Source organism: Toxorhynchites rutilus, chromosome 3, assembly GCF_029784135.1.
Source record: "Toxorhynchites rutilus septentrionalis strain SRP chromosome 3, ASM2978413v1, whole genome shotgun sequence".
Lineage (NCBI taxonomy): Eukaryota > Metazoa > Arthropoda > Insecta > Diptera > Culicidae > Toxorhynchites > Toxorhynchites rutilus.
The window spans coordinates 172,216,354-172,229,729 of NC_073746.1; the positions used below are offsets into that span (position 1 = coordinate 172,216,354).

The 13,376-nt window shown below is 42.3% G+C and overlaps 1 protein-coding gene across 1 annotated transcript; it reads left to right on the forward strand.

Moving 5' to 3' along the window:
* LOC129775620 (E3 UFM1-protein ligase 1 homolog) lies at positions 1-12,294 on the forward strand. The gene is made up of 5 exons (XM_055780575.1): positions 1-191; positions 253-1,701; positions 11,177-11,638; positions 11,776-11,987; positions 12,047-12,294. Exons 1-5 carry the CDS (start codon positions 115-117, stop codon positions 12,196-12,198), a joined length of 2,352 nt encoding a protein of 783 aa, XP_055636550.1. The 5' UTR covers positions 1-114; the 3' UTR covers positions 12,199-12,294.
* Positions 12,295-13,376: the final 1,082 nt, after the last annotated feature.

The following is a 13,376-nucleotide window of genomic DNA, read 5'->3' on the forward strand; positions in this document are numbered from 1 at the left end:
GAGTCTTTGTTGACGTTTGCTTAAATGCGTGGAACAGGATATGTTGCTCAGTCCTATCTATTTCATTGGAAATTATCATAAATCTAAACTCCAACTAGATCAACAAGCACCGAGATGGCCTCAGATTGGGAGGAAATTAAACGGCTTGCAGCTGACTTCCAGAAGGCACAGCTTTCTACGAGTTTGCAAAGGTAAAGAGTTCGTATTGCATATTTTCGCTTAAATTTCTATTTCAACACCGTTATGTTGCAGATTGTCGGAAAGGAACTGTGTGGAGGTGGTTAGTCTGCTCATCGAGCGGGGTTTGATCGATGTGATTTATACCACAGATGGCAAGGAATATTTGACGCAGGCTCATCTGGCACAAGAAGTCAAAGATGAACTGTTTGTTCGAGGTGGTCGCGTTAATTTGGTAGACTTGGCCAAAGCGCTGAATGTGGACTTTGAAAAGGTTCAGCGTGTGGCGGAATATGTTATTTCGGAGGATACGACAATTAAGTTTATTCTAGGTCAATTGTTAGATGAGACCTATGTGGAGCGAGTTGCTTCCGAAATCAACGAGAAGTTGTCCCAATCCGGAGAAATCAATGTGGCCGACCTGACGGTTCACTATGATCTGCCAGCGGACTTCATACTAAACAATATTATGCTTAAGCATCTGAACAGAATTATCATGGGAAGACAAGACTCGGCGAATGCCAATATCTTTTTCACGCAATTGTATGTTTCGAGGACCAAAGCAAAACTCAGAGGTGCATTGGCCGCAATAACCAAACCTACACCGGTTTCTGCAATTCTTTCCCAAAGTGGGATACCGGAAAGGCTGTTCAACATGTTAATAAATGAAGTTTCAGTATCAGGAAGTGTACCATCGAAATCTCCAAACGCTCAGTACATTCCACATGTTTACATAAAGATGCAGTCGGAGTGGGTTCGGAATTTTTATCGTCACAACGGATATTTGGAGCATGATTCGGTAGCTGGATTGGGTGTATCAGATGTTAGAAATTTCATCGTTAAACAGCTGCCCAATGAGAAGATAGTTCATTTGAAAAAGTGTAGCGTTGGAGAGAAGATTATCGATAATATAACTTCATCGCTGGATGAATGCATTTCTTCCAACTCTTATTTGGACATTTCAACCATACTGCCATCGAATATGAGTGATGAAGACACTGAACAGCTTATTTCTATCGTTCTAACGCCTGCGAAGCTCAAGCAAACCATAATTTTTGGAAACGTTATACTTACAACCAAATTCATCGACGGTCTCATCAAGCCCTGTTATGATATTGCACAGGAAAATGCTAGACAATCTGTGGGTAATGGTAGTTACCAGCAGTACATGGCTGAGAAGCTTATGAAGCATCAGGATGTGTCCGAAAAGGACACGTTTGGGAACGACGGCAAAGTGGACAAACGCGAGGATCGCAGAAAAAAAGCTGCTGGCGGGAAAGGCGGTGGTGGCACCCAGGGGCGTGAGACGAAGACCAAGTCCACCAAGAAGCATACTCGAAGCCAGAAGGGTAACGTTTCTGATTCGGATGAAGACATGTCAACAGGTTATGTGACGAAGAAAGGCTCCAAAGAGGCCTCCATTGAACTGATCACAACGAAGGAAATCGCCAAGGTTTTGGAGAGCGGTTTGGAACCGGAAGGATTGGAAGACCTTTCGAAACAGTTGGCCCAGCATTACTATCCGTAAGTTAGTTTGAACATAGACCAGTTTTGACGTAGGACTATGTCTTTCAATTTCTGTACCGAGGTGTAAGTTCAAAGTAAAACACTTGGAGTGCAAAATTTTGAACGTGATTACCTCTCTGAATGGAGTGGTATGATAATCACTATATTCGAAAGACAAAATGTCCAAGAGTTATATGACTGTTTTTTCCAATTCGTTCACTTGTAAGGCCCAATCGCAGAAGCTTGGCGGAACCGCTAATTCAAAATTTGTTTACAAAAAATTCATTTTAATGTATTTTGAGGTCAATGATTGGGTAATGTTTCTGCTCGAAACTTAAGTTGAAATTGGTCTGAGAACCGCTTCCGAGTGAAGACTACCATACCGTAAGTGAAGATATTTGGTTTTCTACGGCGGTAATTCGATTCTTGAATTTCTTGCCCAAAAAAAAACAAGTTATCTAGGGAATTTTACAAGTTTTCGGCATGTGAACCTCTTACGGAAACCACACCGTCATCTGCAAGCTATCTTAGCGTACATTGTGCTACTGAGCAACTGTCAATATTTCTCACATAAAAATTATAAATAAACAGACTATTTCTGGAAGTTATCAGTTGCCCAAGGGCGAAGTTCATTCGCTTCTCTGACAACAAACTGTACAAATTCGAAATTCCAGGAAGTCCACATCTGTGCAGATTGTCTGACCGAATTTCTATGGAAACCGAATAAAAAAAAACTCCCTTAATGACCATAAATACAGAAACCAGTAGGATCCTTGTGCGTAAAGACCAGTTGAATATCTGTAGAAAACAACGCTAGACAATCGTCCTTTGCTCGTGCGAAACCCAAATTGTGTACTTGATAGCAATTTTTTGTCTCGATCTATTGATCAAGTCTTCGAGGATCATTTTATCCAACAATTTTCTAATGCACTTTTAAGCATAGCAATCGGACGGTATGAGTTATGGTCCGATGCGGTGCTTTTACACGCTTTTGAATCGCTATTACATTGACTTGTCCCAATTCGGGGGGACTAATGTTATTTCCTAGTAGGGAATTAAATAAGTCTAGCAAGTGTCTTTTCGCGATATCGGGGAGATTTTTTAGAAGAACAAATTGAATCATATCGCTTCAGCGTTTCAGCATTTCTCGTGTGTCGAAGAATATGTTGGACTGGTTATGCTCCCATGGCTGAGTGGTTAGCGTTCCACTTTATCATGCCGGGGTTCCGGTTCCATTTTCGTTCTGGCCGGAGAATTTTTCGTCAAAGAAATTTCTTCCGACTTGCACTGCGATCACGCATATTCTAAAACTTGCCACTCCAGAATAAATTCAAGGCGTGTTATCCGACATAGAAATTTCAACTAGGTGCTACTAATAAAAATGACGCACGTAATACCTACGTTGAGAAGGCAAAAGTTTCACTGGGAACATTAGTGCCATCCAAGAAAAAGATGTTGGATTGGAACTGAATCAGGATAGACCTTTTCAGAAAAATCAAATATCCATCGTGTTACAAATGGTAACAACGAAAGGGGGTTTCTTCCGTAATTATAATTGCAGAACTCGATGTTTTTGAAGTGCGTAGAGTAATTATAATTTTCCTGTAATTCAAATGTGTACATATAAGTTTTCTACGTTTTAATTCGTTTACAATATGTATCGTGTATAGGTATATGTGTATATAATTTTATTTTTAATTTGCAGGTAAAAGATAAGTGTTTACATAAATTCTAGTTGTATGTTAAATTATAACAACGGTATAGGTTTCATTCGCGTAGGCTTACTCACGTTTAGTCCCCTTATTATAGTTTATAATTTCATCTAATTTTAGAGCAAATCTAGTTCTTTTGTTTCTAGATTTTTCTAGGTTATGTTCAATCGTAGGTAATCCTAGTAGTAGTAATGTATTTTGGTTTAGGATATATTTAAGATTATGATAAGTATATACTCACTAAATAATAGTGTATAATGTAGATGATAAGGATTGTAATAATAAATATAGGTGTAAATATTGATAGAACTTAGAACTTTAGAATAGTATTAAATTCGGTCAGCAAATGTGAACACGTTAACTTTTTTTATCGTTTACCCGACCGATGACAGACCTACCGTCAAAGATTGTTCGATCTGTCAAAGGTAGGGCTATTCCTTGTTGTTTAAAAACTAGTTTAGCGAAATAGTTATAGAAATTACGCGCTACACTATATTGACAACATGCGAATATATGTCTCTTTATATGAAAATATCTACTTTTAGCGTCAAAGCCATATACACGAAGAAAATAGAAATTTATGTTATGGCTATGGTCCATATCAATGGAATCAGAATGATTATTCAAAAAGTTTCACAGAAACAATGCAAATTGTACATTTCGATTGTATAGCAGGATTAGGTGAAGTGTGCTCCCATTTAGGCTTTGTGCTTTTTGCCCTGAAATGCTGGTCTCGTTAAGAAGTAAACTATAATGAATATTCGTATGCAGATATCCCTAATCGGTGGTTAGTTTCGCCAAAAAAGCAGATGATTATGTTGAAATTAAGAACATATTCAGCCAGAAAGATCAACCAACCCTCAGATATGATTTTCGGGCACCTGAATGCTCTGCGGAGAAGTGAAATATGGTTTTAAGAAAATTGATCGGAAACGTAGAAAATTCATCAATTGGCTAATTCATGAAAAATACAAGGAAGCATTCGAACGTGAGCTCTGTGTCTTGAATCTAGGTCCGAACATGCTGATAATCCTTTCCTGTTATTTTTTCGATTCAAATCTAGTGAGAAGGTCGCTCAATGAACATCGCGAAATAGGTGCTAGTAAGTTAAGCAATATGAGTCACACAAAAGCTCTTGTGCGGTAAATAGCTTGTCTAACTGTTTCACAAAGTTCACGTTAGTTCTATGAAATATTTCGCGCTAATAGATAGATCGCAATTATATTTAAATCATCTACAAGAACGTCGATTGATAATGAATTCGCTTCTGCTGCACAGAAGCTACGAATGTAAACGAATGATGTTTGCCCAACAGATGCTCTGCATGTATGTGTAACAAGAGCACTATTGGATGGTGAGATGCACAGCCAACTAGGGATGGCTAACACATCGGTTAGAGTATTATTCACTCTCGTTGGTAGATGAGCAGTTACGCATGTTGCGAGTTGCCCTCCACAATGTGCGTATTGATGTGGTGACTTCCAATTAGGGGCCATAATTTGGGACGTCGAGTCTCTTCCACTAAAATCAAGCCCTCTACTCATTGCCTCACTCCCACCGGAACCATATCAAGGCGACTTTTCGGGGGGCAGCTATGCTCATGCACTTCACGAGTCTACAACGCAAACTAGCGTTGTTTCTACCCTTTATTTATCTACCCTTATTTATCTCATTCACGTTCCGTTGTTCTCCGCAACGCTCGTTCATTGCACATGCTTCCGTTTACCCATCGAGACGTGTGCCGATTAGGGATTGTCCTCCAACTTGACGCGCAACCCGTCACGGCCATCCTCACGGGATTTCTCTTCCTAATGGAGCGCCGATTAGGCAGTGTCCTTCAACGTGACGCACACTCTGCATAGCTACTCTCGTGGGGTACCGATTTGACGACGCTCTCCTAGGCGCCCGCTCCATCACAATGACCATCGCAGTGATCCAACCAGTATCCGTGTCGAGACGTGCACCGATTAGGAAGCGTTCTCTAACTTGACCCGCGCCCGTCACAGTCATCCTCGCGGGATTTCTCACCTCTCGAGACGTGAACCGATTAGGAAGCGCCCTCCAACGTAACGCGCTCCCCGTCACAGTCACCCTCGCAGGATTTCTCTTCCCAGTGGAGCGCCGATTAGGTAGTGCCCTTCAATATAACGCGCACTCCGTCACGACAGCTCTCGTGGGGTACGATCTGGTGCTACAGCCCTCGCAGTTGTTCATCTTTTATAGTCAGGTGTTATCTGCATGCTGGTCGGCCCTCCACTTCCGCTGTAGCTCGGACATGATGTGTACGATTGCACTGTTCACTACGTTCCAGGTGCCCTCGTCCCGACACATTTCCTCCACGAAGTTCCCAGCATGAAGCGTAGGCAGCCCCTCGCGCCTTGCGGTGGATCTGGGGCATACGAATACGACGTGTTCCGGTGTTTCCTCTACATCTCCACACTCCGAACACAGAGGCGATCTTGCGTGTCCAAACCGGTGCAGATACTGTCTGAAGCAGCCATGACCAGACAAAAACTGCGTTAGGTAGAAATTCACCTGTCCATGTTTCCAGTTCATGTTGTGCGTCCATCTGCCGATTTGAGCCGCACTCCACTCTTGCTGCCACCTAGCCATCGACTCCGCCCACATTAGCTTCCGGATTCCTCTGGTTCCCCTCCTATAGCACTCGCTGTTCTCCGCCAAGATGATGTCAATGGGGACCAATTTGGCTATGACGCAAACCGTTTCTGTTGATATGGTTCTGTACGCACTCGCGATTACTCGCGGTTGGCTCGAGGTTAGTATTACAAGTGTTTTCGTAATTGTGATGTTGCTGTCTCCAATGCTCTGTACCTGTGCCCGACACGGGATACTTCCTTTTGGGATGCAGCTGACCATTAATCAGCAACGCCCCCTAGTCTGTACCCCATATCTAGCGTGGTGCGTCTTCTCGACTCGAGGAATCCAGGATAGGATGGTCGCTAGCCGGCGCAAACATCAGCTCGTGTAGAGTTGTCATGAGCGATACAACCTTTGGCTCTTGTTGAATGATCAGTGGACTGCACAACCTTTGGCCCGTGTATCTGTAAAGAGTGTGTGTATGTATTGCCGCGACTAAGTAAAAGTTTATAGATCGGATAGGAGGGATATGAAACAGGGACACAACGAAGGAAACATCATTAAACGTTGACATCGGCGTTTCTGAGGAACAGGTATAGATGAAGCAGAAGATCAGGATCACGGCTACCTAAGATATCCCGGACGGGGATATCCGATTGTCTGCCTTTTGCTCTCAGTGCTCTAGAGAGCTGAGAGCGAGCAGCATGGAACCGGATACACGACCAGACAACATGCTCGATGTCGTGGTAGCCATCGCCACAATCACAAAGATTGTTTGCTGCGAGCCCAATGCGATAGAGATGCGCGTTTAGGTTGTAGTGATTGGACATAAGCCGAGATATCACGCGAATGAAATCACGACCTACATTCAATCCCTTAAACCAAGCTTTCGTCGAAACCTTAGGAATAATCGTGTGTAACCAGCGACCGAACTCATCTTCACTCCACATGCGCTGCCAACTAACGAATGTGTCCTGACGAGGAATGTGAAAAAAATCATTATAGGCAATTTGCCTTTCAAAAAGTGTGCCTTCTGAAGCGCCCACCTTAGCTAGCGAGTCCGCTTTCTCATTCCCCGGAATCGAGGAATGAGAGGGAACCCATGCTAAGGTAATCTTTAATAATTTTTCGACCAAAACACTCAATAGATGTCTTATTCTTGTTAGGAAATAAGATGAGCGTTTATCAACTTTCATTGAACGAATTGCCTCTATTGAGCTGAGACTGTCTGAAAAAATAAAATAATGGTCGATGGGCAGTGTTTCAATGATCCCTAGTGCATAGTATATCGCACCCAGTTCAGCGACATACACGGAACAAGGATCTTTGAGTTTGAAAGAGGCACTGGAATTTTCATTGAAGATGCCGAAGCCAGTGGACCCGTTTATGAATGAACCGTCAGTAAAGAACATTTTATCAGATCTAACTTTCCCATATTCTGCCGAAAATATCGGCGGAATAGAATCGGAGCGTAGATGATCTGGGATTCCATAGATTTTTTGTCGCATGGACAGATCAAAATTGACAGAGGAATTGCAAAAGTATGGGAAGCAAACTTGGTTGGAGATGCCCGGTGAAGGGTGCACTTCATGGGTAAGGAAATCATGGTACAAAGACATAAAACTTGACTGAGGAGTCAGTTGGAGTAGATTTTCGAAGTTATCAATCACCAATGGATTCATGATCTTGCAACGGATGAGAAATCTGTAGGATAATTCTGTGAATCGAAGAGTAAGCGGGGGTACTCCTGCCAAGACTTCGAGACTCATCGTATGTGTCGAATGCAAACACCCCATTGCTATACGCAAGCAACGATATTGTATTCTCTCCAGCTTGAGAATATGAATCCTGGCAGCTGATCGGAAGCAAAAACTGCCATATTCTAACACTGATAATATCGTTGTTTTGTACAACTGAATGAGGTCTCCTGGATGGGCGCCCCACCATGTTCCGGTTATTGTTTGGAGAAAATTGATTCTTTGCTGGCATTTCTGTTTCAAATACGCAATGTGTATTCCCCAGGTACATTTATTCATGATTCTTGTCAGTGCATTGATTGCCCTCGTTACTTTTTTACAAGCGTAGTCGACGTGACTGTTGAAGTTCAGTCGATCATCGATCTGCATCCCCAGGTATTTTAAGTCTCGATTCGAAGTTATCGAGTGCTCTCCAATCATGATTTGTGCACGTTGCACCGCCCTGCGGTTACTGACAATCAGCATTTCCGTCTTGTGCTGGGCTATCTGCAGTTTCACACCCTTTCTTCGTTTTGAGACGGTTTCATTGCTGCAACTAGTTCGTCGTTCGACACCTTTCTGCGTTCAATCTCATCCTTTTTATACGGCGTGGGTGGCCAGGTCGTTGGGTCGTGCTGTGGGAATAACTTTTCCACGATAATTTTTAGTTTTTCGGGACACATTTCGGAGGGTGTCGTTGGGCCCCTGAGCTTCGCTATTACCATTCGGTAGGCATTGCCCCATGGATTGCCGTCCACGTCCCGTCATAACTCCCTGAAACTTTATCGCCCGTTTAAAAGTGGATCTAGTCTCTCTAAATTTCACTCTCCGCTCTTCTCTGGTGTCTATGCTTGACCGTTGGAATCAAAAGTCTGAGAGCTTTGGGGCACCCCTAGATCATGTCCGATTGAGCTGAAATTTTGCACTGGTCAGTTTTTTGGGCCAATAAACAAAATGTATATGGTCGGTTCTTCAAATTCAACAATTATTTTTTTCATACCTCCATTCCGCTCAGCCCCAAAAGGTTGATTTCCGGCCAAGTTTTTTTTTGATATGACACCAGATCTCGACATTTCATGCATACATCTTTTCATTGCAAATTCGATCGGTTTTCACCAAAATAAACATGGCTGGAACAAGGACACGCATATTTCTACTTGTTTTTTATTCCACCCAACAGATTTCATTTGCTATATTGCGATGAGTAAAACAAACGCCGTTCAGAAACACATGCAATAGGATAGGTCGAAAAAAACAGACGCTGTAAAAATGGCGAGAACCGGATTTCCCTTTCGAAAGCACGGAATTCCGTATTCAACACTGCGCGAGAAGGTCTTGGGAAAGAAGGAGGAATAGTTGAACGCGCTGTTAGGCGCGTTCTGCGAAGTACTCGCGCAGTCGTACTTGGGCAACACACAGTGCAGAAATGTCGACGATTCCAAGTCCTCCTTCTTTGCGTGGTAGTGAAACTCTCTCCAGTGCCGATTGAGGATGGTGCATTCCGGCCTCTTTGAATGCTTTCCTCATCGTCCTTTCAAAGTCCTCTAGGTCAGTTTTGCTCCATTTGACTACACCAAAACTGAAGGTCGAAAGGGGAATCGCGAACGTGTTGATCGCGCGTACCTTGTTCCCCGCGTTGAGGAAAGTCCTCAGGACACAGTGCCAGACAAAACCAAAGCGGGCTGAAAGAGTCGTTTTGGAATATTCCCCTCTTTATCTGTAGCGTTCTAGACTGCAACACATTTTCCCCATCACTAAGGTGCAGAGACGTACTCAACTGCCTCATCGCATGCTGCAGGAACCTAACGTTGAGCAGAAACTTTGGCTGTAATTAGGCTGCTCAGTATTTTGTACAGACTCGATAGGCACGTTATCGGTCTGTACTTTGATGGGTTCAATATGTTGCTGTCTTTCGGGAGTAGGAAGGTGACGCCACGGGTGGCGAATTCAGGGAGGTTGTGTGGATCACGTAGCACCTTGTTGAAGCACTCAACTATCTTTGGATGTGCGACGGTCAGCTTCTTGTGCCAGAAGTTCTGAACACCATCGAGGCCCGGTGCTGCCCAGTTCCTCAGGTACCGCGAGGCTTCACGGACATCGTTCTCTCCGACGATGATAGCTGGCATCTCTCCAATTTCACCACAACTCTCCTCCTCCCGTCCTCACCACATTATACCAAATACCAGCCCAGAAGTTCGTCACATCGCTAATATCTGGCAAACCTTCGCGGTAGTCGGGCTTCTCATCGCTAATGTGGTCGTAGAACGCTTTTTCGTTATCTCTGAACATCCGATTTTGTTCCTGGCGCTTTGCAGAGTCAGAGTAACGTTTCAGCCGTTTAGTTAAGACGCTCAATTGCTGTACCAGTGTGTCGAGTTTTTCCGTCAGCTGGTGAGCTCTCAGCTGGCGAAGTTCAGTAGGTCGCACGATCACAGCAACTTGGCGACACTTTTTTTTCTTTATTAAAGAGATTTTCAGCCAAAGGCTGGTTCATCTCTGATCACAAGCTGTGTTGTCAGTACATAAACGACATATTATTACATATTAATTCATTCGATTATTGATTTCGACTCATTTAACTTGTTTATAACAAAAATCATTATCGAATCTACTATTTAAAACGATTCATTATTACAACAATTTGGTTATTGGAATTAGGAACACCAATTAACGGAATTAGGAAAATGACGTTTTTGCCGGTTGGAATTAGGACCAAAAGGTGCAAAATATTTTCCATCATTATAGGTGATGTTAATTACCTATAGGTTAGAGTACAGCAACGCTCACATCCGTATGTTTATCAGTAGTGGAACAAATACCAAGCAAGTAGCACAATCAAGAACATTGTATACGCGTATACAAGCAGTAATTTTTATAGTACACAAACGTTGAATATTGCCTTAGCTGAGCGGTATATGGGTACTTCACTTGAGGCGAAAGAAGAAAAGAACGACTAAAAATCACTTTAGGGGAGAAAAGGGAATTTATTGGAACAATAGACGTACGACTCTTAGAATTAACCGACGAAGAATTGAATTTTAAACAATGTACGCACTTAAACTCAGTTGACGAACATCCAAATGTTTTATATTGATCATTGCACTTTGAGCATTACTCTTGATCATTACAATATGTGTTCTTGTGCCCCAATTCTCAACATTCGAAACAACGTAGAACATTAAAGGCTTCAGCATCTGAACACTTATCCCATCCGATGCTTTCTATAAGAGTAATAATCAGACATCCATAAGTGTCATCATTTACTTCAATAATCGCATAATATTTGTTGTACTTTGAACGTGGAGCTTCTCATTCCGCAATAATTTTAACATGCAACTTCAAACAAATGATTACTAAGCCAACGGTAGTCCTACGTGCACATTGCGGTTATATCACAGATATAACCCACCTATAATTTGTATTTTTAAACATTATCTCTCATTTTAGGCAGCTGACCAAACACGCGTTGGCAAAAGCTCACGAGTTGTACGAAATTTCGCTCCATCAGAACAGCCAGAACCGTCGACAAACGCATGCTAATTTCCAGGATAAGCTGAACAATCTTTACAACGACATTCGTTTGTACGAGAAAGGTATTAAGCTGCTTCCGGCTAGCATCCAGCCGCAGTTGGTGAAATATTTACTGAAATCCCTTGGTACGGACTTTTGCAACGAAATTTTCTTCTACGTTGCTGCCGAATGTAACCTCAATAGCAATGGGGCAACCCTCACGGTTGAGCAGCGCAATAAAATCACCCAAGACTGCAGCCAGGAGTACAGGGCGACATTGCAGAAGTTGAACAAAGCAATTGCCGCCAGTGCATCTATCGATGATTTTCTCGAAGTCGCGGAATCATCTCTCCAAACGTGCAGTATGATACTGAAGAAGATAGACAAGAAGAAGGATAGGTAATTATTGGCAATTGTAGCGATTAACGAATTCCAACTCGACATCCCGTAAAGATCAATGAAAGTGACTCTCGTTACAAGATGTCTATTAATTGATACTGATTAAATTATGATCTCTCGTTTTTCTGCTAATTAAGGAACGTAATTCTATGTCACAAGCACGGTTTGCTCGAACAACTATCGAATTGCACGGATCCGGCGCTGGTGCTGCATTTGACTGTATTGGTTGTCTTCACAGTCACCACTCAGAGCATGTTACACGCTTCCGGTCGACACGTGTCTGCTCTGTTGAGTTTCTTGCAGCCACATTTTAGTCAAGAGCAAACACAAGTTCTAACGAATTATCATGGTGAGAACATAGATTTTCTAACTACGTATTTGAACGCATCATATTGTGTGTATTTGCAGATCTAGTCATGAAGCTTCTAAGTGCGGAAAATGCTTCTGGTGATAACAAGCCGGACGTTGATTCGATCACAAAGCAACTGGAGGCTTTAACTCCGGTAGTTCGAGATGTTGCTGTTAACTTCAAGAAATCCGGTTTGACTAGCGCCGAATAAGTCGTGCGGGCGCCCGTAGCTATATATTTGTGCCTCTATTAAAGAAAAGTTCGATAACTGCTTTTCGCTGTTTCAATAAATTGTGGTTTTCAATCATTCTTGGCGTTTTTTCTATTCATATCAGAAATGCACATAAACATTATAAACAAGCGTATCGCAGTTACTTTGAATGTTTGGGAATGGGATGCCAAAAATCGTTGCGATTTGAAGGGAAAAACTGACGAAAGCTATAAATACATACAGTCAACGTTTGCGGTCGTCTAGCATGTAGAATTCACGGTCAATTTTCGCACACATTGAATCACCGAGGTATTTACAGTGCGATAGTTTATTTATATTAACACGCAAACATGATAGAATTGTGTCAGCTCCGTCTTACGCAATATTGCTACGGGATAACGGCGTCATGTAATGCGGAGAAGGGAAACCACGCTGATTTTAGGGGCTCGTTTTTCTCTGAGTGTGTAATGACTGTGCCAATTTCATCTTTGCATTGAGCTGGTTGTTGATCTCGCGTTGTTCAATTCATGTTTTGCATTGTGTTATAATTCGTATCGTATTCGTTATGTTCATCGAACATTTCGTTTTGGTCAACTGCCAGTCTTGACAGGATTTGTGTAACGATTTGTGTGGTCGCTAACGTTTCTCTTTTTTTTCTTTTCTTTTTTTTGGACTGGGCAGCGCTATCATGAATTGAAATTTATGCTTTTAATAGTAAGTTGGATATAGTTCAAATGAAACACAAATTTCTGCATTAGTCGAGAATTAATCCAGCAAATGAAACCAAATTAGGCATATGGAGGTTTTAGGGTGTAATAAATATTTCTATGGCGGTTAGACACTCCACCCCCCTCTCTAAGGGGGGGCTGCCATACAAATGAAACACAAATTTCTACATTACTCGAGAATTATTCAAACAAACGAAACCAAATTAGGGATGTGGAGGTTTTAGGATGCAATAATATTTTTACGGGGGTTAGATACTCTTCCCCTCCCCTCTTAGAGGGGGCTGCCATACAAATGAAACACAAATTTCTACATTTGGCATGTGGAGGTTTTAGGATGCAATAAATGTTTCTATGGTGGTTTGACATTCCTTCCCCTGTCTTAGGGTTGGCTGTCATACAAATGAAAAACAAATTTTTGCATAACTCGAAAACTAATCAAGCAAATGGAGC